General features: G+C 48.5%; 2 protein-coding genes across 2 annotated transcripts in view; both read left to right on the top strand.

Moving 5' to 3' along the window:
* Positions 1-58: 58 nt before the first annotated feature.
* Positions 59-10,949, top strand: maco1b (macoilin 1b). Its single transcript, XM_047015956.1, has 11 exons — positions 59-484; positions 1,810-1,951; positions 2,636-2,762; positions 3,633-3,756; positions 4,386-4,564; positions 4,790-5,393; positions 6,163-6,321; positions 7,462-7,632; positions 7,955-8,075; positions 8,313-8,487; positions 8,610-10,949. The coding sequence occupies exons 1-11, from the start codon at positions 405-407 to the stop codon at positions 8,810-8,812; spliced, it is 2,085 nt and encodes a 694-aa protein (XP_046871912.1). The 5' UTR covers positions 59-404; the 3' UTR covers positions 8,813-10,949.
* A 2,589-nt stretch (positions 10,950-13,538) lies between these two features.
* ldlrap1b (low density lipoprotein receptor adaptor protein 1b) overlaps positions 13,539-25,720 on the top strand; it is a 29,311-nt gene continuing 17,129 nt past the window's right edge. Inside the window, exon 1 of the mRNA XM_047050460.1 lies at positions 13,539-13,796. Within this exon, the coding sequence (XP_046906416.1) occupies positions 13,712-13,796 (85 nt within the window). The 5' untranslated portion in view covers positions 13,539-13,711. The remainder of the gene's footprint in view (positions 13,797-25,720) is intronic.

Here is a 25,720-nt window from a genome sequence, read left to right as displayed (position 1 = left end):
GATGTAATTGGTCGAATGGTTTGTTGCTCAAGGCAGCAGTTGTTGCTCGTCTCTCTTCTCTTTCTCCTTTGGTGGACATAAATTAAATGACAGAGCACAGAGGAATATAAATGGCTCATCTTCACATCCGTCAAAATGAAAAGACTTGGCAAGTAGATTGATTGGATCTACAGTCTGTCTCTCAATTTGACCTGAGTAAATTATAGCGCGGCTTATTGAGCCTGCGCTAAAGAAAAGAGGAGGTTCTTGAAGATAGTCTTTTATTTATTTCTTTGTTTTGAGACGAAAAAATAATAACAGTGATATCTATTACAAAGACTTCATTTGTTGTCTTTGTCAATTCACGCAAGAAAACTGGATAAGATTACAGTAGTAATTCTGAAGCCAAAGCGAAGGGGAGGAGGATGAAGCGGCGCAATGCGGACTGCAGCAAACTCCGACGGCCGTTAAAACGGAACCGAATCACCGAGGGTATATACGGCAGGTGAATTAAGACAGACGATAGACTATCACGACCGTAATGTGTTATTGCATGTCGAGCAATAGTATCCGATTAGGTGGTCTGGTCACACTCTCCAGCAAACGGTTAAATGTCAATTTGCTAGCTAGCTAAGCCTAGCATTGATGTTAGTTGCTAGCTACAGTAGCTAGCTGTAGCAATGTTCAAATGTAGACAGACGAATTGTTTTGTGCTAGGTAACATCTAGCAAGTTGGTTAGCATTCCTTATGTAGCCTAGCAGCAGGTTTGGGCAATGATGTATGGGAGCTAGCTGTGACGGTTATCTAGCAATAACAGGCCTTACAGCCTGTGGATGATGTTGAGGTTGGTAACACTACTGTAGCTAGCTATTTCTTAAGTCTTCCCATTGGCACTGCTGAGAACCTTCAGGACGGTTAGCGTTAAGTCGAGAACCCATGTGTTGGGTACTAAAAGGTAGGTGGTTCCCACTGACCGGCTAGTCAACTGTGTAGCCAGCAACACAACAAACCACTCCAATTGCAATGGTTCATTGCGCTAGCAAGCTTGTCAGTTGGTGCTACCAGCTGTAGTAATAGTATACCAAACAATTTAGCGTTAGTTCGTAAAACAGCTTAGTAGTACTAAAGTCCATAACTCGTCTAGTTGAATTAGATCTTACCCTGCGGCTGGGTAAGTAGTTAGTACCAAATTGGGCTGTAAAAAAAAAAGTATGAGTCTTTTAGAAGGCAGTACATGTTCAATGACTATCTATAAGGATCAGTCATTTGGCATTGCCACATCAGCCGCTGATTGTAAGACACAAGGTTAGGCACATAAATTGGGAGGTTACCTGAACACGCGATTAATGTATTGAGTTAAAATATAAAGTAATCCCTCCTTGTAAATTGAATCAATTTCCTTCTATATCAACCACATTAAGATGGATTTTATATGCCTTTGTGTTTGTTGTAACGTCATATTAAGGAGATTGTGAAACATTGTGACCAGAGTTAATGCCTCTAAAAAAGGCACCTGGTTTACTCTTTTTCTGGATGTTCACAAGCACAATTCCATCTTATATAAAATAAGCTGCTTAGACTTAATGCAATTGCAGCACATAAATGTCTAATCTCCCAAAGCTGTAGGCTATACACCCTGTATACACACACACAAGCATCCTTACACACTAAATGTTCTGTACTATCTATATCAATAAAGTGAAATTTGTCTTATTTGATAGGAAAGATGGGTAGAGTTGAAATGAAGTGATTGTAGAGGAACTGATGTGATGTTGCTGCACTGGAAAGCAAAATGTTCCCCTATAGCTCTGTGTCTCTGCTCCTCCCAGTACCTTCCTCTACCTGAAGTTCTTGGTGGTGTGGGCTTTGGTGCTGCTGGCGGACTTTGTGCTCGAGTTCAGGTTTGAGTACCTGTGGCCCTTCTGGCTGTTCATCCGGAGCGTCTACGACTCCTTCAGATACCAGGGTCTGGTGAGTGTGTGTGTGTGTCCATCTCCGTCTCCAGCAGGTTGGACCTGATGGATGTGGGACGTAAAACAGATGGTCCAGAGTCTCAGAAGCTTCAGAATCTGGGTTCCAGCTCTGTCTCACTCCAAGCCTGCTTTCTACAGCTGGTGTTGTTCAGGAAATCCAGCCCAGGAGAAAGGGATTCAAACATGTCGCTACAGATCTTCTTGTCCAGGGTTCTATTGGGATTCTAAGCACTGCTGTTTCCCATATTAATCTCTAAGCCTTGACATCCAGGCCATAATCTTGCTCTAGATATGTACTATTGTCGAAATGGTTCAGGAGCTTATATGTGAAATCTGTTCTTAAATCCAGTAGCATTGATATGTAGAAGGGTTTTTACTGCAGTTGAAAACATCTGACCCAGTGACTGTTACAAATAAGATTGAATACTGTAAACAAGTGCGGGGGTCGTCCACCATTGGTGTCTGTTTAAGACATTCACTTCCTAATTTGAGACCTGAATCATGAATCCTTTGGATCGTCTAATGTGTGTGCTGTTGGTGCTGTTTGATATTGACGCGGGACGAACATCAAACTAAAAGGAGAAAACGTTGCTGTGTTGACATGTGACCCACATCTGTGATGCTGCAGGTCAGCAGATCCACTGCAAACCATCCACATCTCTCTCCCTCTTCTCCCCCACAGGCATTCTCTGTCTTCTTTGTGTGTGTGGCGTTTACTTCCGACATCATATGCCTGCTCTTCATCCCCGTCCAATGGCTGTTCTTCGCCGCCAGTACCTATGTGTGGGTTCAGTACGTCTGGCATACAGGTACGCCCGTGCCGTACGCGGGAGGTCTGAGAGTGAACTCCAGTGTGTGTGTGTGTGTATGATGGGATGGAGCGTCTGCGTTGGAATCGGGTTGTGTGTCTGTGTTGACCAAAGAGCTGTCAGAACCAGATGTCTGCATGTGCTTCTGAGAGCTCTCTCGGCCCCGTCAAGCCTGGCTAGCGCCAGCATGTCTGCCCGAAGATGGCAACCAATGACATAGTCAGAGTAGCCATGTTGAGTGATCCTAGGTACCCACTACGCTGCGGGAGTCCAACGAGTCACATGGGCTTTTTGTCATTGGGGGTGCAGCTGTGTTGGGAGTCGCGCAACACTGGCAAGCAGTGCGTTATCTCATTTACAAAGCGATGGCTTACTTCTCAGAATGCCGCAAGGCTGGATCAGGTGTCAGATTTAGCGGTAGGCCAACCCATTGACCATCGGAGGGTGTGAAATTGAAACTCCAGAGCAGAGCAGAGCGCCAAAGAGGAGACCCCGGCTGTCCCCTACACCAGTCTGCCCTGTGGTTAGTGTGCGCTCAAAGTTCTTTTGGACAGGGAGACAATGAATAGGCTTTGCTCTGTCCACCATATTTGGTTGTATATTATTAGACTCCGCAGATCAGACTTTGCCTCTTTGCTAGACTGGGCGCGTTTCAAAAAATGTGGCATAATGAATTAATGCGATTTTGTGAAGTGGGCTACCAGAGTGTACACTGCTGTCGTTGTCTATTTTGAGTGTGTGGAGGATGAGATACTTTGAAAAATCTTATTTTTTGTGTGCGTGTGTGTGGTTGTCCTGATGAAATACTTCTGTTTCTCAACCCCCCCCCCCCCCCCCCCCCCCCCACACACACACAAATTCTGTTCACAGAGCGAGGCGTCTGCCTCCCCACAGTGTCTCTATGGATACTGTTTGTCTACATAGAGGCAGCTATCAGATTCAAAGACCTGAAGAATTTCCACGTAGACCTGTGTCGCCCCTTCGCCGCACACTGGTGAGTGAGCTTCTTTTTCTGCCCTCCAGAGAGCGCAGCAGTGTGTCCGGCCAGGCCCACAGGACCACACAGACTGCTCTGCCCCATTATCTTGAAAGGAAACAATATTATTTGTTTGTTAGCTACCACAAATCACGACTCCTGGAAAGCCCCTCATGTGCCCCGAGCTCCAAGCTGTGTGAAACCTCTCTCTGTTATTCTAGACTTAACATGCTGGGCTTGTACCGTTTTCAGGAGTGGGGTAAGTCTTTTAAGCCAGATATAAAGGAAAAGTTCATCTTGGTGGCTGTGAGGTCCTACTCTGACATAGCCCTGAGAAAGACCTCTTTTTATAATCCTAGTCGTGTTTAGGAGCTCTTCCTGGGATTAGGATTTAGATATTAGCCCAGTATTATGTTTGCTAATTGAGCTTCCACTTGGTAAAATGGAGAGTATTAGGGGCACCAATTCCTGTTGAGCAGCCATGGTTATTTTGCTCAGCTCCATCTTTTCCTCGTTCCAGCTTATCTGGGCTTTTCATTTGAATGAATCAGTTCATTTCAAGACTGCCCTGTAACATTACAGCCTAATCTGCAGATTGACTTGACTTGATTTGCATCTCGCTTCCCTGTCCCTCTCCGCCGCTGTAGCATCGGCTACCCCGTGGTAACGCTGGGCTTCGGCTTCAAAAGCTACGTCAGCTATAAGATGCGCCTTCGGAAGCAGAAGGAAGTGCAGAAGGAGAACGAGTTCTACATGCAGCTCCTGCAGCAGGCTCTGCCACCAGAGCAACAGATGCTTCAGAGACAAGAGAGGGAGGCAGAGGAAGGTGAGGAACACACACACGCACACACACACACACACACACACGTGGGCACAGTTTACACGTGTGCTGCCTGTGATCCTAGTCACAAGTGAAGGAATGTTCTAAGAGGAGATGTCTGGAGTAGGAACAGTCACCTTCACTGCAGCAACATGTAGTGTGGATAATGGTGAGGAATAAAAGACTCGATTTCATGTGCAGTAACTTGTATGGCCTTCACCCCCCCTCCAGCTGCAGCTGCTAAAGGGATATCAGAGGTGGACACGGCCCCGGTCTCACAGAACGGCGCCCCCGCCAGTAAAAAGACGACGCCGGCGCCGCTGCCGGAGTTGGAATACAAAGAAAAAGGTAAAGAGGGCCGGGAGGCGAAAAAACAACACAACAACAACAGCAGCAGCAGCAACAGCAACATCCTGCCGTCCTCGGTAGACTCTAAACTCCAGGAGATGGAGTACATGGAGAACCATATGAACAACAAGAGACTGCCCACAGAGCTGGTGGGCAGCACGGAGAACCTACTGCTCAAGGAGGAGAACTCCTCCTCCTCCTGCTCCTCTTCCTCCTCCTCCTCGTCCTCCTCCAAAAATTACAAGAATGTGAGCGGCAACACGTCGGCGGGCGCCGGCGCCGGGAACTCCTCGCCGCGCGGCCACAGCGCCACCAACGGCGGCGTGGCCTCCTTCTCGGGCCCTCCCCCCCCACCTTCCTCAGGGGGGAAGAACGAGAAGAAGCAGAAGGTGGCGTCGGGGAAGGGCCAGGCGCCAGGGGCCCACAAGGACCCCACAGACAACTGCATCCCCAACAACCAGCTGAGCAAGCCAGAAGCCCTCGTACGGTGAGAGCGCACGTATGCACACACAGGAGCGTGCTCAACCAGTTACACACCTCAACGTCCCTGTATGGTTAGGGGACAGGGTTACCAGCCTTAGACAACATTTACTTCACCGATTCCTACCCGAGGGACTTGAGAGAAAATAAAATTACAATGTTCCCTCACAAAGCACCCTCGGACATGAACTGATGACGCTGAATGTCACATTGATTATATTGTCCCGCTTCACTGAGCATGCTGGGTGATGGCCGGGTGGGCTGTTAGAAGCCACACAGCTTGTAGTTGTTAAGTTCAAAGCTTTCCGCTTTTACACGATCAGGCGGGGGAAGTTCGGAGAAGGACGTGCATGTGCTTTGTGCCGTGCTGACTTGGGACAGAGAGGTTGTGGCGGAGCGTACGTGCGGTGTAGAGGGAAGCTTTGGGCCAGGTGCAGGCCCAGCAGCAGGTGGTCCCTGTTGGGGTGGCAGGTTTCTCTTCAAAGTCAGATCAAAGTCAGATGATGTGGAATGTGTGGCTAGTTCATTCCGTTTGTTAGTTTATGTGCCAGCAATCAAGGTTCTCCCTCTCCCCTTTCCCATCAGTGTCTCTGTCATTTTCAGTTTTCTTTCTTTATACACTTGTTGCCACCTAACATACGACTTTCAGTTTTCCTTGAATAGCGACACCTTGAGCTAGCTGCTTTGTTTTAGTCCCATCGACCAAACGGAGAGCATGCCAGACCTTTTCACTAAACACCCCTCTCCTCTGTGCTTGCACATCTCCTCCCCCCCAGGCTGGAGCAGGACGTGAAGAAGCTGAAGGCAGACCTCCAGGCCAGCCGACAAGTGGAGCAGGACCTGCGCAGTCAGATCGGCTCCCTGGGCAGCGCCGAGCGCTCCGTCCGCTCCGAGCTGGGCCAGCTCCGCCAGGAGAACGAGCTGCTGCAGAACAAGTGAGCCGCCCGGAACACACGACACGCCCGGAACACACGACACGCCCGGAACACACGACACGCCCGGAACACACGACACGCCCGGAACACACGACACGCCCGGAACACACGACACGCCCGGAACACACGACACGCCCGGAACACACGACACGCCCGGAACACATGACACGCCCGGAACACACGACACACGCAGTCTGCTAAGAGCCCTTACAGCAGGGGTGGCCAATCATTACCCGGCTTCCACAGAGCTTGATAACGACCCATTCATTTGAAACAGGTTTCCTGGAGCAGGGAAACATCTAAAACATGCAGGACAGTGGCCCTCGAGGACTGGAATTGGTCACCCCTGCCTTACAGCATCGTCACCCCTGCCTTACAGATTGATATTACGAGTTGCATTTGGGATGTAACTCATTTGTTCCACGTACCCATTAGGGCCAGCTGTGCTGGAAGGAGGTGAAATTCTCCTCTAGGTTTGTGCTCTGGAGGTTGGAAGCACCTGTTTCTCAGGTTTGACAGACAGCGGTCCAGACTTAACTACACCCTGTCGGATCATTTTAATTGGCCAAATTCTTGTTCACACCGTGGCTGTCGGTCACTCCCTGCTTGGCGTGTGGTGTTTTCACAGCTCAGGCTAATGATGTAGGTTGCAGGACAACACCCATGTATATGCAAACCTAGTCATCAGCTAATGTTATTACAAGTCTGGTTTGGCAACAAGCTCAAACCAACAGGTGAGTCTTATCTCCTCACGTGGGTGACTGAAGGAGACGTCGTGTTCCAGGGCTTGAGTGAAGGCATTGCTCAATGTTTAAATGCTAAGTATATGAGTGGACTTGGACTGATTTTGGGTCATATTCCAACTGTCATCTTGACTGTATAGACCGAATGCCTGTTTCCCATCACAAATGTGTTCATACTCATTTCATGATGCTGGCCGGTTAACTTTCCCTTACTTTCTCTGTGACACACGCGTCTAAAAACAGCTATTGGCTCCAAACTCGCACAAACCGTCTTGACGCATTGCAGACACTAAAAAACACACACAAACACAACAGCGTCGTTGGTTTAAGGTGGTGTCCCCCTGCTGGCTGCTGGTTAACATGACGTTGTGCTGCGTGGCGCATGGCTGCTGTCCAGGCTCCACAGTGCCGTCCAGGCCAAGCAGAAGGACCGGCAGTCCGTGGGCCAGCTGGAGAAGAGGCTGAAGGCAGAGCAGGAGGCACGCGCCGCCGCCGAGAAGCAGCTCGCCGACGACAAGAAGCGCAAGAAGCTGGAGGAGGCCACGGCAGCCCGGGCGGTGGCATCCAGGTACGCACGCACACGCACGCGCAGGCAGGCGCTGACATGTTTCTGCATGCAGAGGCCCCTTTGTTACGTCGTGTTCAGAGTCAGCAGAGGCTATTAGAGAAGAATTGTCTGTCTGGACAGCCTGTTGATTCCTGTCCTGCACTAATGAACATGTGTTTTTGTTGACTGTATTGATTTGAACGTTCCATAAAAGATGTATAAATAGATATGGCCACGGTCTAATTTGTGGTTGTGTTATGCCTTGTTCTTGGCATCGATTTGATTGCTCTCCCTCCTCCGTACCCTCCCTCCCACTCGCCCTCGCTCTCCCTCCACGGTGCAGAGGAGAGTGCACAGACACACTGAGGAGACGCGTCTCTGAGCTGGAGGCAGAGTGCAAGAAGCTGACCATGGACATCAAGCTCAAAGAGGACCAGATCCGAGAACTGGAGATGAAAGTGCAGGTGAGGTTTGGAGCATGTCTGCACCTGCAGCTGTACCTCTCTCTGTCTCTCAGCGTAGCATTGACATTCACATTCATCTCCATGGGGGTTTTGGAACACCCCTCTCCCACCCCTCCCTTTTAAAGGTCAACTTGAAATGTAGCAATATCACCCTTACAGGAGACTGTTTTTTGGGGGGGTATTTCGTATAACCAGTGCTCAGTCCAGTCACTGACCTGTCCTCGATCTCTCCTCCAGGAGCTTCACAAGTATAAGGAGAACGAGAAGGGCACTGAGGTGCTAATGGCGGCCCTGTCGGCCATGCAGGATAAGACCCAGCACTTGGAGAACAGCCTCAGCGCCGAGACCAGGATCAAGCTGGACCTGTTCTCAGCACTGGGCGACGCCAAGCGCCAGTTGGAGATCGCACAAGGTCAGGTCCACCTTTGGCGTGCTTCCACACTACATTCATCATTCAAATGTTGACACCTACGGTCTTATACCTCATATGTTATACATCGTCTTTCCTTACACCGTGTGCGCTTGTTACTCCAGGTCAGATCTTGCAGAAAGACCAGGAGATCAAAGATCTGAAGCAGAAGATAGCCGAGGTGATGGCAGTCATGCCCAGCATCTCCTACACCGGGGACACAAGCAGCATGACCCCTGTGGCCCCTCACTACTCCTCCAAGTTCATGGACACCAGCCCCTCCGGCCTGGACCCCAACGCCTCGGTCTACCAGCCCCTCAAAAAGTGAACGCTCCTCCTCCTCCTTTCTCTCTCATTCATCCATTGATCCGCGCCACCCAATTCTTTCTTCTTCTTTTTTCTTCTTCCCTTTTTCCTCTCCAAGTCCACCTCGTCCAGACCTGCTCAGCATGTCTGTGTCAACGTTTTTTTTCTTTTTTTTTTTCTCCCTGCCAGGTCAGAAGGATGTTGTATTGTGTGACTGTATTTGTTGTAGTGAAAACAAAAGACAAAAAAAAAAGGGACATACATGTCAACTAGGAAATCGCAGTTTCTTTTTTCTCTCGTAAGTGTCTAGTGAAACCTCACAGAATACAGAATTGGGCATGCATCTTATCCCTAAGGCAACAACAACATGTCCCCCCCCACCCCCCCTTCCTTACCACTACCGGGTATTGGGGAATGGCTCATTTTTTGGGGGTTAGTTTCCCATTGGTTTTTTCTTCACGTTGGAATTGAGATTCATCGGTTGGCAGGAACTGTCGTCTCCGTCGAAAGCTGGATGGCTAGCGCATCTCTCTTTTTTGCCTCTTTTATCTCTGAGGTGGGAGTTTCTCTACGCCACTCAGAGGAATGTACTGCAAAGTTGGCACAGACTCTTAAGCGCTGCTGTGTTCATGCTACTTTTCAGTTGCGTGTCAGAGACCCCATTCAACCTTCCGCTAGCTCTTCTTGGGCTTCTCGATAATCGGTTAATAATGAGTGGATTGTGTGGTTTCCCTTTTTCAGTCTTGGGATCATTGCTGCCTCAGCAAGCTGGAAAACAATGTGAGATGAAAACAAAGTATTAAATACCAACCTTAGCAGCCCCTCAACTCAGAAATGCCCCGTTTGTTGTATTTATCTGGATCCTGTCCAATAGGATTTAAAGATGGCATCATGGAGAAGTTAATGTATGACATGCCTTCCTGTGTAGTCTCGCACCAATTGTCATCATCACAGTGCCTTGAGACAGGACCTCATTGGTGGATTATTAAGAAGATGCCCCCAACCCATTGCCCTGCCCCTGTTTAATTTGATGCCATTATTTGGCCACGCTAGAGAGGACTGAATTGGTACCATTCAGCCACCATATAAATCCATCTCAATCTGAAATTGAAAGTGGACTAGTATTAGTTAAGTATCACTTCTGGTTGACTCTTCAGCACATCAGATGTTGAGCTACTGTACTTTCTAGCATAGCAATCTAGTGACCATCAGCCTACTTTTTGCTGTATGTCAGACCATCAGTCACCACCCAGTCTACTGCACACAGGTCCCTAGCCCTCAGCATGGCCACTGCCCTGCAGTTTAAAGCAGCACTGCTCTATGCTGTTAACCTCACTCCTCTCTCCTGTTGGTTTAGCTACTGGCCCCTCTTCTGTCCAAAAAAAACTTGACTTAAGTTGCAGTTAAAAGAAAATAAAAAAACAAGTTGTTTGAAAGGGAAAAGATGGATTTTGTGTGCAATGTATACATGTATACAAGGAAACTAGGCTCTAGAAATGCAGAGGAAAAGCAAATTCCATTGAAATTGCTTACCCCAAATATTGTTGAAGATTCAACCATGTGCCAAGAAAGAAATACAAATTTTCTTCAAATATGTACCAATAATGTACTCCAAATACATTGGCCAATTTGTTGGTCAGATGACCTGTGATATAATTACAGTAATCGAGCAGAAGACCCCACGGCCACCTGTTTGTAGTAGACAGTTTACGTAGTTTGAAGTAAGAAACTAGGATATGACTTGTTTTCTTTTTGTGAATGTTACAGTATTTGCAACTGTCTGGGACGTTGGTGTTAACTGCAGATTTCCCCTTCTCCTCTTTGGTATTATTGTTGTTGTTTCCTGCAGGGAAACTAGCTCAAGTCTGATGTGGTTTTGCCGTCATCTGAAATGGTCATTTTGTGTGTGGTTTGACCTACTGTACATGGAAAAGCTTCTTTTTTTGTGCAGAGATTGCTATGTCATTGGCTACTGAAATATTGTGACAGTTATAGTTTGGTGGTCAGTTGGCTGAAGTTGAAAGTATAGAGAAACATTTCATTTGTTTGTTTTCAATGCCCGCAGTCACTGCTCTGTTCCTCCCCAGGTCTGACCTCGGCTGTGCTCTCGCTCTGTGAGGTTTACAAGGAATAAAAAATTTAAAAAAGGTTCTGGCAAATTCTGTTTGAGTGGTTTATTCAATTTCAACTCTTGGGCACTGTTCCGAAAGGTCACACATCGCTTGTGGAAGTCACGGATTTTCTGTCTGGTCTTTCTAAAGTAGTGCATAGATGTCTCCTCCACTAGATGGCAGGGCAGAACTTTTTTTAACGGTTTCAGCCATCTGCTCAATCTTGACTTGTAGCACTGATGTGTAGCACTCACGATGTCAAATTATTGTATTTCTTGTCATGGTCATGTTAATAATGGAACAGGTGGTGTTCAAGGAGAAGTCTTTCACTCTTTAAGTAAAAGTAGCCTTAACATTAATACAAGGTTATACATTTTATGTTAATTTGCGTTCTACTATCTCATGCTTCAGAACAGCAATTCAAAAACATTGGATTGAAACTGGACTTGGGGCAATGGAGGAAATTAGCCTAATGTAATAGTAGCTCCTATCCTGTGCCAATTTATAGCATCTAATGACATTTCACTCACAGAAACATGTTTGTGCTCTGCCCATACTTCTTGTGGTCTTCACAATAATGCTGATGGAGCTGCATGAGCATCCTAATACTGTAGCAGAAATACTGTTTAAAAAGAAAAGAAAATACTGTTCAAGGATGCCCTCTTATTCTTCTTCAAATCATCTGATTTCCTCCCCTTGGCTACAAAGTGATCATCCCTGGCAGAGGCTTTCTGAATGGAGATGACCTCAAGAGCCCTGATATGTCAGGAATAAAACTATGAAAGGAAAACAAATTATGGGCTGCCACACATTTTGATTCTAAAAATGATAATTCATCAAATGTACTCAAAGATTTGGTGGGAGATGAAGTGTCTGCCAAGGACAATCTTTCTGACACTGAAAGGAAGCCTGCCCATTCTGTATGGGGGGGCATTTCACTGCTTGCATAGCTATTTTTCCCCCAAGGACATTCAATGAGCTATTTCAGACAGAATAATATGATAAACCTCATGATACATTATACATACAGCTATATGTCAGACGGTCAAGCAATGGTTTTCTCTTTCAATCCAATGAAAACATGAAATCAACTGTAATTGAGGACTAAAAATTTCCGCTGAATAAGATAAATGTCTCTACACCAGAACCAGAACATGTGTCCATGTGGCAACCTGACTCCCCAAATGTGACTTTGTTTTTACATTAGCTACAAATCAACACCCTCTTTTGGCACATCTAGCATTTTGATTGTATCAGTTGCAACAGACCAATATCTTCAGAAAACATCAAATGAAGCTACTACCTTGTGTGGATCTATCTATAAGCGTTCTGGTGTTTCAGAACTGCCTCAAAAACAACCACAGTTAAAGAATACAGCAACCCCATTGTCTTTCTCACCTTCTCTATACCTACCCAAAAACATGGTTTTGTGCAAATTGTCATAAACAAAATGCATCACAAATTCCTCCAGGGCCCCAAGCCTTTCCCTTTATATATTGGGAGTAGTGACCATTTGTCATTAATTATACATCTCCAATTAAGATTTAATGTAATATATTGGCTATTTGTTGCAATGATGTGAGGATGAGCCAGTGACACATAAGTGTGGATAATAGAGTATGTTGCTACTGCAGAGTGGACTGTTGTAACAACATCTTCACCTTCAAATGACAAAGGACTTACAATGCAGGCAATTACTTGTGGTATGAGCAAATATGAAATGATATATGGAGTTCATTACAGTAGTAAAAACCATCATGTACTTTGCCACTACACCCCAGTTAAAGGAGCAAGAGTGGGTTACCTAAAGTAAAGAAAGTCCTGAGAAACTCCAACTTACAGGAAGTTTATAGTGTGCCTTTTTGGGGAGCATTAATGTCATGATTTTGCGGTCATTATTTAATCTTGGAGGTTTTGGTCAGTATAGCTATTAACAGTAATCATTAAACTGGATAATGAACTTCCCAAATGATATGTATTAGTAATGTGAATTATAAGTAATGTTGCTCTTCAACTACTGTTGAACAGAATTGGCTTGGCTATTTCCTGTATGTGTATTATGACACTGTGCCATGTTTTGAGATCAGGTTGTGTAGGATTTTTCGAATACCATGTGCAATCATGAATGTGTGAGTAGTCAGAGGGTTGTGATTCAACACACGGACCGTAAGAGAACACCCCGGCCTTGTAAATATATTTGGGAAAAAGTATTGAAACAATTACCCCTGAGACTGCCAAACTACAGATTTCTGTCCAGTCCAGACAGACAGGTGGGTCTGTCATGTTAGCCAGATCTAGTCAGGGAAGCTAAACATTAAACACTAAGGTAAATAGTCCATGAGCCGAAGCAGAAAGGGGTTTCAAACTCAAATGGAAATGAGTTATCTCGCATAATTTATTCGCTGTTTTAGAAAATATCAACCATATGAACAAAATGCCAAATGTGTCTGGTAAGGGCACAATGTAGACTACAATTTACATAAATTGTCAAATGAAACATTGACAACTAAATATTTGAAGGATTTGTATTTATTTATTAGACCTGTTCTTTAACTTGCGCAAGCTTCTGCAGCGACCCTGCTCGCGTGACTCCACAAACATACGTCATGTACATTATCCGGTTAATTTACATACATAACACCGCCCAGTGGGAACGAACATGATAATCCATCGATTCTGGGCTGTCCGCGAAGCAAGGGAGAAAAAACAGCTGAAAAGTTTGGGAGCGAGAGGGTAACAAACCGTGCCAGGTGCTTTAAAAGACAAGATTGAAGCTTTTTGGGCTCTTTGCCCCAAATTTGGATTACGATATGGACGCTTTGAAATCGGCTGGAAGGGCAATTATTCGGAGCCCCAGTCTTGCAAAACAGTCATGGGGTGTGGGCAGGCATAAAAGTGAGTATACGAAGCATGCCGATAGCATTACGCCAAAAAGCTAGTAACATGGTGGTAGTTAAACAATAGTGAAGTATATCCACGACAACAGCGAGTATTTGTTTGCTACTTCGTGATGTTGACGTGAGACGTACGATAGTTGTGCCTATGAATTTAGCTTAGTGTCGCATGTTAGTATCCACTTTCCAATCTTTTGCTCATCGTTTTGCCATATACGCTGTAGTAGGATTTGTAGTAGATGCCGCGCGGTGCCACAGGCACTGTCTGAACTTGACTTCGTCCTCACTGTTGTCAATATGTTGTCAACAACAGGACCAAGCTTAGCCACCCCCTCATTTGAAAGTGTTATAAGTAGCTAAGCTTATAAAGGACACATTTAGATTAAAGATGACAAACATTTTTGATTGCATGGTTTTACATTTCTCATGCGAGGTTCTCCACAGTCCTGTTTCGCCACGTCACCAGGCACACATTAGACAGTTAAAATTGTATTCCAGATGAGCTCGAGGCACTTGAGTTACAAACGAACAGTTTGCAGATTCACAGAGACAAACTAAACAGTAAATCAAGCAGGTTCAAAAATCATAATTTTATTGCATAGTAGAGGTAGAAAGAAAGCGTATGCGGACAGAAATAAACATGGCAACGGTCTGTTGCTAGGTGATACATTTATGAGAAACAAATTATGTGACGTGTAGCGGGAGTTGCAAACAATGTTAGCTAACATTCACGAGGTATAGTGGTTGTAAAATGTGTAAAAGCCAAACCGTCAAAAAACCAACCATGAAGAAATACAACAATGGTTCTCAGTTGCCCCTGCCCGGAAGCGGGTCACCGGGGCCCCCCCCTGGAGCCAGGCCCGGGGGTGGGGCTCGATGGCGAGCGCCTGGTGGCCGGGCCTTTTCCCATGGGGCCCGGTCGGGCACAGCCCGAAGAGACAACGTGGGACCCTCTTCCAGTGGGCTCACCATCCGCAGGAGGGGTCATGGGGGTCGGGTGCAGTGTGAGACGGGCGGCGGCCGAAGGCGGGGGCCTTGGCGGTCCGATCCTCGGCTGCAAAAGTTAGCTTTAGGGACGTGGAACGTCACCTCGTTGGCGGGAAAGGAGCCTGAGCTGGTGCGCGAGGTAGAGAGTTTCCGGCTAGATATAGTCGGCCTCGCCTCGACGCACAGCGTGGGCTCCGGAACCAGTCTCCTTGAGAGGGGCTGGACTCTCTTCCACTCTGGAGTTGCCCTTGGTGAGAGGCGTCGAGCTGGGGTGGGAATACTGGTTTCCCCTCGGTTCGGCGCCTGTACATTGGGGTTCACCCCGGTGGACGAGAGGGTAGCCTCCCTCCGCCTTCGGGTGGGGGGACGGGTCCTCACTGTCGTTTGTGCTTATGCACCAAACGGCAGCTCAGAGTACCCACCCTTTTTGGAGTCTCTGGGGGGGGTGCTGGAAAGCGCTCCTCCTGGGGATTCCCTCGTCCTCCTGGGGGACTTCAATGCTCATGTGGGCAATGACAGTGAGACCTGGAGGGGCGTGATTGGGAGGAACGGCCCCCCCGATCTGAACCCGAGTGGTGTTTTGTTGTTGGACTTCTGTGCTAGACACGGTTTGTCCATAACGAACACCATGTTCAAGCATAAGGGTGTCCATATGTGCACCTGGCACCAGGACACCCGAGGTCTCAGTTCGATGATCGACTTTGTAGTCGTGTCATCGGACTTGGGGCCGCATGTCTTGGACACTCGGGTGAGGAGAGGGGCGGAGCTGTCAACTGATCACCACCTGGTGGTGAGTTGGCTTCGATGGTGGGGGAGGCCGGTCAGGCCTGGCAGGCCCAAACGTAATGTGAGGGTCTGCTGGGAACGTCTGGCGGAACCCTCTGTCAGAAGGAGCTTCAACTCCCACCTCCGGGAGAGCTTCGATCATGTCTCGGGGGGGGCCGGGGACATTGAGTCCGAATGGGCCATGTTCCGGGCCTCCATTGTTGAAGCGGCTGACCGGAGCTGCGGCCGCAGGGCGGTCGGTGCATGTCGCGGCGGTAACCCTCGGACCCGGTGGTGGACTCCGGAGGTGAGGGATGCCGTCAAGCTGAAGAAGGAGGCCTATCGGACTTTATTGGCTGGTAGGACTCCAGAGGCAGCTGATGTGTACCGGCAGGCCAAGCGGAACGCGGCTTTGGCGGTCGCGGAGGCAAAAACCCGGGCATGGGAGGAGTTCGGCGAGGCCATGGAGAATGACTTCCGAACGGCTTCAAAAAGGTTCTGGACCACCATCCGGCGGCTCAGGAGGGGGAAGCAGTGCTCTGTCAACACTGTATACGGTGGGGATGGTGCGCTGCTGACCTCGACGGGGGACGTCCTGGATCGGTGGAAGGAATACTTCGAAGACCTCCTTAATTCCACCAACACGCTTTCCGACGTGGAGGCAGAGTCTGGGGACATCGGGGGGGGCCCTTCTATCTCTGGGGCTGAGGTCGCCGAGGTGGTTGAAAAGCTCCGCGGTGGCAGGGCCCCTGGGGTGGATGAGGTCCGCCCGGAGTTCCTTAAGGCTCTGGATGTTGTAGGGCTGTCTTGGTTGACACGACTCTGCAACATCGCGTGGACATCGGGGACAGTGCCTCTGGACTGGCAGACCGGGGTGGTGGTTCCCCTCTTTAAAAAGGGGGACCGGAGGGTGTGCTCCAACTTTAGGGGGATCACACTCCTCAGCCTCCCTGGGAAAGTCTATTCAGGGGTCCTGGAGAGGAGGGTCCGTCGGATTGTCGAACCTCGGATTCAGGAGGAGCAATGTGGTTTTCGTCCTGGCCGTGGAACAGTGGACCAGCTTTATACCCTCCGCGGAGTCCTGGAGGGTACATGGGAGTTCGCCCAACCAGTCTACACATGTTTTGTGGATTTGGAAAAGGCGTTCGACCGTGTCCCTCGGGGGCTCATGTGGGGGGTGCTCCGAGAGTACGGGGTACCGGATTTCCTGATCGGGGCTGTCCGGTCCCTGTACGACCGGTGCCAGAGTTTGGTCCGCATTGCCGGTAGTAAGTCGAACTTGTTTCCGGTGAGGGTTGGACTCCGCCAGGGCTGCCCTATGTCACCGATTCTGTTCATTACCTATATGGACAGAATTTCTAGGCGCAGCCAGGGTGTTGAGGGGGTCCGGTTTGGTGACCTCAGGATCGGGTCGCTGCTTTTTGCGGATGATGTGGTCCTGTTGGCTTCATCGGGCCGTGACCTTCAGCTCTCACTGGAGCGGTTCGCAACCGAATGTGAAGCGGCTGGGATGCGAATCAGCACCTCCAAATCTGAGGCCATGGTAATCGACCGGAAAAGGGTGGAGTGCCATCTCCGGGTCGGGGAGGAGATCCTGAACCAAGCGGAGGAGTTCAAGTATCTCGGGGTCTTGTTCACGAGTGAGGGAAGAATGGAGCGCGAGGTCGACAGGCGGATCGGTGCGGCGTCCGCAGTGATGCGGGCTCTGCATCGGTCCGTCGTGGTGAAGAAGGAGCTGAGTCGAAAGGCGAAGCTCTCTATTTACCAGTCGATCTACGTTCCTACCCTCACCTATGGTCACGAACTATGGGTAGTGACCGAAAGAACGAGATCGCGAATACAAGCGGCCGAAATGAGCTTTCTCCGTAGGGTGTCCGGGCTCTCCCTTAGAGATAGGGTGAGAAGCTCGGTCATCCGGGAGGGGCTCAGAGTAGAACCGCTGCTCCTCCGCGTCGAGAGGAGCCAGCTGAGGTGGCTCGGGCATCTGATTAGGATGCCTCCTGGACGCCTCCCTGGTGAGGTGTTCCGGGCACGTCCCACTGGGAAGAGGCCCCGGGGAAGACCCAGGACACGCTGGAGGGACTATGTCTCTCAGCTGGCCTGGGAACGCCTTGGGGTCCCCCAGGAAGAGCTGGCGGAAGTGGCCGGGGGGAGGGAAGTCTGGGCCTCCCTGCTTAGGTCGCTGCCCCCGCGACCCGATCCCCGGACAAGCGGCAGATGACGACGACGACGACGACGACGAAAATGTGTAAAAGCTAAACGCTTTCGAAATACGGCATACGGCAAATGTTGATTCATTGTAACAACCTTTACATTTTTGTGATATCGTTTCACATCATATGGCTTATGAGACAGTGTTTCATTCAGCAGGTTTCCATCGCTGTTTGGAGCTTCTGGATTTACAATCCAACAAAAGCTTTGATCTCTGGCTTCAGTGGCCTGTCAGAGGGGCAGCTATGCAATGTCCACGATGAGCAGTCACCCAGGCAGTTGCACATGACCACACTTCTGTAGTATGGCTTTTCAAAGGGAGGCTTTGCTGCCTGGTAACCTTTTTGTGTGGATCCACAAGGGGAACGCCACCCCTCCCCTTGGCTTTTCCCTTATCTCCTAGACAATGGGGCAATTGGCAGCAAGATGCGGCACGTGCCATGCAGTGCCATTGATGTGTTGTTTGGGCCACTTTCTCTGGCTATATAATGACCCATTCTAAAAGCCTTCTCTGTTCCAAATCTCTACTCACTGTGCCAGGCACAGTGGACGTGTGGATAACAGCCACTGTTGGGTCTGTAAAATAATAATACATATTCCTCACACAAAACCATGGTAACGTTTTCAGACTGAATTGATTAACCTAGGCTACATCTTAATCGTTTGTCCACCCCCATACACTCACTGTACTTCCTTTCACCCGTGGCTGTCTATTCATAGCCCGCACAGGATTCAAACATAAATACAGACCTTGATTTTGGTGGTTTAATACCAGGACCGTGAGAGAATGCGTGGCTGGGTATCAGTGGCAATTTGCGGCACAGCACCTCAGCTCAGCTATTGATGAACTGCAACTTGTCTCAGCTTGGCAACAGGAAGTTTCCACTGCAGGGCAGATCACTCAATTAATACTGTACATACTGGTGTCAGTGAGTAATATACCATAAACATGTGGTCATGCTCTGCAGATGTTTCCATGGTGACCATAAATTTAGCAGCATAGTCTACATGGTAGAAGTTGTTGGTAAGTTGACAATATGGTGTTGATGACAAATTGGGGATCCACTACAAGATAAATTACTTATTGTCTTTCCATAAACCTTCTTCTTTTGGCTTGGCCGTTTTGTTTATTTTTTTTTATTTGAGTGCAGTCCTTGGTAAAGTAACATGCTTTCAATGGATATATTACCTAAGTCAGTGACCATAGAGTTATCTTGATTGGGCTTTGTCCAACCCTTAACTGCAAGCCTGTGTCTCGTACACTAAAGCCACTACATGGCTTAGTGTTGAACAGTTAGTAGTGCAGTGTGTGTGTGTGTGTGTGTGTGTGTGTATATTTATCTTGAATGCAAACCAATCCAAACAAGCTCATCCAAACAACTTTACACGCAACACCCCAGTGTCCCGACCAATACACAGACCGATTTTCAACTTCATGCAGTGCCCTGTTCTCAAGATGGTCAAGTGGCAGACAGACATAGATTCTTGCCTTTATAATCAAATGTCAGACCTATGTCATTTCCTGTCTCACTCCCTCTTTTTAGGCCATCCATTTCATATTTCAACTACTGCAAAACCATACATTTACTTTTATTATATGGCCGTTGGTGCTTACCTACAAGAGCTCTGTTGATTCTGGAAAGTAGAGAGACCAGATTGTGTTGCTTGACCAGTTTCCCGTGGAACAGATGGACGTGGGGTGCACCCCCAAGTGGGTGTTACATGACCTTTAACCATTTGGTCTCTCTAGCCTCTCACCTAGAGGTGTTGGCTAACACTGGTGATGATACATCAATGGGTGGTAGTTGCCTGCTGAATGCGTGCCTTAGACTAAAATAATTTCATGGACACAATGTTGATATGCAACAAACTAAACGTACCGTATAGCCCTGACTAACATCAGAGGGGAGGAATGCTAAACCTGTCGGTGTCTCGATGCTGAAAATCCATTGTCATCATGTAATCTCCTTAGCATTTTGCTGGTGAAGAAGCCTCAAATGATAGCTGGACTTGATGACTGGGTCTCCTACCCAGTGAGTGGAATTTTCTCCTCTGAAATGAAGGAAGTCAGAACTGCATTTTGGTTAACTGTGTGTGGCCTACTGACTGGTTCGTACCTGCTGGACCTGTCCAGTCTGTAGAGTTGTGTCCCCTGCACAAAGTCATCCAAAAAGCACTGCCAGGCTGTAATGGAGATTGCTTCCTGCAGGATTCCTTTATGGAGTTGTAAAGTCCCCTGTGATTTATGCTTCTGTTAGACCTCCTGTATCTGCTGCTTGCGTACGAAGGCATGTTTGTGTGTGTGTCGTGTGTGCAAGGCACAATAATGCTTTGTCACTGTTGCTGCATGCATAGAATTGGGTCCGTAGAATCCGAGCCTCTGGCGAGAGTATCAATTTGGTTTGTCGATTGTCTTAGGTTCGTTTGGTGTCTGATCTGCACTCAACAAGTAGCCTTGTTGTGTGTGCATTAAAATGCAGTGCTACAGACCAGAGAACCTCAGGCCTTATTGAATTGGCTCATTAGTTGTCAAGCCAGAGTAAGTTGTACTTTGATGAAGGCCAGCCTACATGATATGGCCATTGCAATTCTGCAGACTCATCTATTGTCCTCTAAAGGGGGAGGGGTGGGCTGCTGCCTAAATGAACGCCACCTGAGGCTATTTACAGCAAGTTGAAGCCCTACAAATCCCATTAAAGTATGAGTTTATTTATGTGGCCGTCCGGACTAGCTGTCCCGGCCAGTGGAACTCTGGGATGTTATTTATTGTCCCGCAGCCCCCCTTCACTACAATCCCCCCCCGCCCCCCCCCCCCAGCTCCTTGCTCCTCACTCTGTCGAGGTCTGAGGGATGACAGTAAACATGAGAAGGATGAGCGGAGAGGTCGTTAGGCGTTATTACTCTAAAGTGGTCCTCTGGTTTCTCAGATTGACCCATCCCTGCCGGCTGTCCTGCAGAGCTGTTTCTGGTGTCTAACCTGTCAGCCGGGACTGTAAACGCTGAGTAACTTCAGCGGGGGGGGGGGGGGGGGGGGGGGCCGTTGTCTCCCTGGATGCCCTGATCCCGCTTGGCTCACGACCTACTGCAGCAGCAAGGTCTTTAAAGCTCAACTGTGGATGAACTGATTTTGTGTGGCCCAGGAGCACATGGACCAACACTGTGGCGCGACCACTCCTATGATCCCTAAGTGATGTAAGCGCTCCTCCTCCTCCACCCTCCTCTGCTCTTCAGCTTCCCTTCCTCTTCACTTTCACTCCCTCTGGGGATCTGACCTGCAGTGAACAACACGTGTCCGTGTTGGTACTTGGTGGTAGGCGATAAGACTCTTATCTGTTTTTAATCCCTTCCCTTTACCGAACTACTAGGCCTGGATTTTGTTTTTGGGGGGGTGGGGGGGGGGGATGTTTGCCAAATCAGCTGATAATTCCAGTGTTATGTAACACTTTGCTTTCTCCAAGACAAGGACTTAACTGCTACAAGGATTGCTGTTGACAGAAAATCATAATAATCTGAGACTAGATGGTCTGATATGACATTACAATAAGCACATTTAATTCATGGATGCACCCAGAAGCATGGGGGGGGGGTTATGAAGGACACTAAAGGAGAATCAGGACATTGACTTGAGGACATTAAAGGGGATTATGCTCCATTCGTCTTACTTACGGCTTATTGACCTCTCCATTAGTGAACTGGACAGCAATTAGAGTGCGTGCACTGTATGTGACATTATGTAAACTCCTCTGATCGCAGGAACAGAGACAGTGATGGCATTGCGTGCGCGTGTGCCAGGCAGGGAGAGGCAGATACCATCACTGGACATAACACACCACCCCCACGGCCACCAGACACACACACTCAAAGCTGTCAGCTTCTCTCTCTAACTGCAGCTCTTTCTTCTTTTTCTCTCTCTCTCTCTTCTTTTTTTTTGGTTTCTCCCTGGAGCCTGACAATGCCCCTTCAGTCCTTCCTCCCACAGTAAACATTCCTCTCTGTGTCTCTGTGCAGAGACCAGACTGGTACCAGGCTCCGCTTGGTGTTCGTCCCACCTCTTCACTTCATGTTCGGGCAAGAATCCATTTGGTTGTCTTTCCCATTTCCTCCATCACGCTTCCAGTCCCCTCCAGATGTCTCTGTCTCTCTCTCTCTCGCTCTCGCGCGCGCTCGCGCTTGCTCGCACGCTTTTGCTCTCTGCCTTTCCTTGGCTGACTCTGCAGGTTCCTAAATGGGCTTTAAACACTCTGATAGGAATCTAATATAGCTGGAAGGAGGGGTTCTTTCCAGACAGCGTCCGCTCCTCACTGTAGGGTGAGTGAAGATGGATGGGTCAGACGAGGCCTTACATCAGCTCTCGTTCACCTCAGGGCCGGACTCTGTTCCCCCCTCAGTCCTACAACGTAACGAGTGACTGCTGCATCTCTGATTGGCTGCATTTATAGGTGTATCCTTGCAGTTTCCGGCTATTGATTGGAAAAGCACACGCTCTTTCGGGTCGAAATCCTGTTTGTTTTGTGGCCCGTCTGTAATTTAGTGTTTGCCCACTGCTGAGACGGTAACATGACGTTACACACACACACACACACACACACATTACTGTCTGGTCTCTGAGCTCCTTTGCCAACTGCTTGGTCCACTGCTTCCCAGGTCTCTTAGTTGTGGGATTTGTTCACTTCTGACGACACACACACACACATCCATCACTGATGGGGCTTTGTCCCACATTCTGCCTCTGTTGAAATCAGTCTGTGGCAAATCGAAGGGTTTCACTCCAGCTTCCCCAGTTGAGGGATGGGAATACACAGTCTATGATTTAACTGTGTGTGGTGTGTGTCTGTGGTAGCGACAGGGGACTCCAGTAAACACAGCAATCTCTTGTTATTTCCAGATCCCTGTGAGATGTGACTGTGTGAGCATGTTAGAGGGGGAAAAGTAGGTCCATTAGGAAGTCCTTGTCATATTGTGGGTGTGGACAGGTATGCAGGTGGGCAGGACGTCCAGCCGGCTCCAAACAATGCCCTATTCACAGGCTGCCAACTGCCTGGGATCACAGCAAGTTACTTACAGAAGCCAGCAAGATTTTCGCCACACACTCAATCATTCAGCTCGACAGGACGACACACTAGTAAGCTCTCAATAGTCGGAAGCTTGTTTGTCTTCCACAGAAAGGGGGAAACTATTTATACAGCAGGCATGCCTTGCTGGAGCAGCTGTCTAGCTTGGGGGCCTGCTAACAGACCTGAAAGTCTTGTCTTTGCTTTCATGTGTGAAACTAGCGCCCCCACTTCCTGCTGTCTCATGTACAGTATCTGTACGTGCGACACACTGCGGCTGACTCATAGGCAGAGTTTCAGTTTGACAGTTCCATCTCTGCTGGTAGTTCTGCTAGAGAGTGGTGGGCTACCACAGGCGCCTGTGACTTGAGTGAGCTGTGGGAGTGTTTCGCCTGCATGGCAGCACTCTGTTGTTGTGACTGAAGACTTCCTGAAACCTAATCCGTGTTGTCACCACAGCGCAGGTGTCAGGTAAAGCAAAACAACGTCTCTCTGTGAGAGTGTGTATATTTGGCGTCATTTTGTCCTGTTTTCAGGTCTGTCAGTGTCTTCCTTGTCGGCTGGTAAATCTCCCGTCCGGAGATCTTGTTTCTGGACCAGAATAGAAGAGATAAAACCCCAGTCTGTCACGCCGTGGATATGCACATACAGCAAATTATTTGTGTTTTTCATTGTGTCTTCCTTTTGAATATCTCACTCGCCCGCTCTCTCGATCTCTCCCTCAGGCGCCAAGCTCTCTGTCTGCAGCATCGCCGAGAGCCTTTGCCTGTTTCCACGGTGATTAAAGGCTGTTGCACGTCCCCACACATCTGAATGAAACGTAATGGCCTGTCAGATCGGCAGTGTTGTGCCTCCCCCCTTCTTCTACGCCCCCCCCCCCCCCCTTCCCCCAGTGTGTTTAAGAATTAGTAGTGCTTCTGCCACTACCTCTATACCCCCCTCCATTTTCTCTCTTTTGTGCATCACTTTTTCTTCCTTTTTCCACTCCTGCTCCCCCTCCCCCAATCCCTCTTCCTCAGAGTCCTCTGCTTTCTCCATCTCCCCCGCCCCCTCCCTGGGCGACAGCCTGTCGGCTGTTGGAGGACAGGATTCCTTCTCTTATAGCTGTCCAGGCTACAGTAGCTGGCTCTGGTGGGGGAGAGAGAGACAGAGATCTCAGTGACCCGCTCTGACCCTCTGCATGCCCTCCTCTCCATCGCCGGCCTCATTTCCTCTTTTGGCACGGCCGCCTCTTCACCCTACCCCCCCCAATGTGCTCTTCTTACCCCCCCGGCACTTCTTACCCACTCGGTCCATGCCCGCTCTGTCTCGGACTCTGATGCAAGCCCATCCCTCCCTGATGAGACCAGAGCTGAGCAGTGGAGCGGCCCAGGCTGCTCAGAGACTGCAGACGGCTCTCCCATACCCCCTGTTAAACTTGATCCATTATTGAACATGCAGAGTAAAGCCATGAATTATTCTTCCAACTTAATTATCAGTATTTTATTCATAAGTTGAGATGCATCTCGGTGTACTTTTCCCCCCTAGTAAATAGCCAGGGCGTTATATCTGAAGGGACGGTGGAACCGTATCTATGGCCTAATCAAAGCACCACCTGTCCCCTTCCTAGTCACACACTGTGACTGTCATCCCATAAGCGAGGGGGACAAACACAGAATGTTGAGATGTGAGCAGGACGTGTTCCTCATGTTCCCAGTGCTATCTAGCTGGCATGGTGTCTGGGCAGGGCCTCCCCTGAGGTCACAAGGCCATGAGGGGGTTTCAACAACCTGGCCAGACCAGAAGGAAATTGGCAGTTCCCCAGTTTGCGGACGCGCTGTGTTGACTCTGGACCTCTGCACTGGGTTCTGGTTCCAACATCAAAGCTGTGCTGGTGAAGAGGAGAGAGCTCCCAACTGCATACCTCATCATGTCTGTCATGCACCTTGTGCCAGGGTTATAAAAATCATTTTTAGTTTTAATATTCCCCATCTTGGCGACTTGACAGTAACTTTTTTTTGAAGCCTTTTAATTCAAAGCCATAATTCCTCTTTGACTGTCCGTCCTTGTAATACAGTAGGGCCGCAAACGATAGCCATGTCAGGACTTGTCGCTTTAAATGGATTGTACAGCTTAGATGAAGTGTGTTGCTAAAAGGGTGAGATGAGAGGAAGTAGGTGGGTGTCAGCTTGAGTTCATGTGCTCCTCCTCCTCCTCCTCCTAAGCTCCTCCTCCTCCACCTCGGCTCCTCCTCCTCAGCTCCTCCTCCTCCTCAGCTCCTGCTCCTCCTCCTCCTCCTCCTCGGCTCCTCCTCCTCCTCGGCTCCTCCCTGGCTCCTGGTGAGGGTGTGTTAGGACTTGTCATTTCCAAAAGGAGAGGAGGCGAGGCAGGAGTGGACTTACAGACTGTGATTCTCTCTCTCCACACACACACACAGACACGTGCGCCGGTCTGACACCTTGGCAAGAATGTCGAGTCTCCAAGGGGAGTATCAGTGTCTTGCGGAGGGCCAGTGTGTAAGTGTTTCACATGTTAAGGCTGTGCTCTCTCAGACTGGCCCTGGCATCTAGAAGGCCTCCTGAAACCTGATTTTAAGAACTGCTGGCTACTCTCAAGTCAGCCTAAAGGCATCATGGCCTATTCCGTTGTTCCTTTGTATATAATTAATAATGGTAATGTCTTATCTTAACTGAGATAAAAGGACTTTCTTATTCCTATTTTTATATTTTTTGATACTGCTGTTACAAAAGGACAAAAACATGGTGTAGAATTGGATTTGAATAGAAAAGCTACAGAACCTCAATAGTTTCTCTTATTCTAGAGTTTTTAGACCTTAGTCTTTTCCATTGGCTTGACCTTTCCAATATAAACAAGTAGGCTAGTTTGTGTTTCTTGTCGGCAGGCCATGAATTTGTGAGTGTTTTCAGTTGTG

Source organism: Hypomesus transpacificus, chromosome 3, assembly GCF_021917145.1.
Source record: "Hypomesus transpacificus isolate Combined female chromosome 3, fHypTra1, whole genome shotgun sequence".
In the NCBI taxonomy this organism is placed as follows: Eukaryota; Metazoa; Chordata; class Actinopteri; order Osmeriformes; family Osmeridae; genus Hypomesus; species Hypomesus transpacificus.
This window is presented reverse-complemented; position numbering and strand designations above follow the sequence as displayed.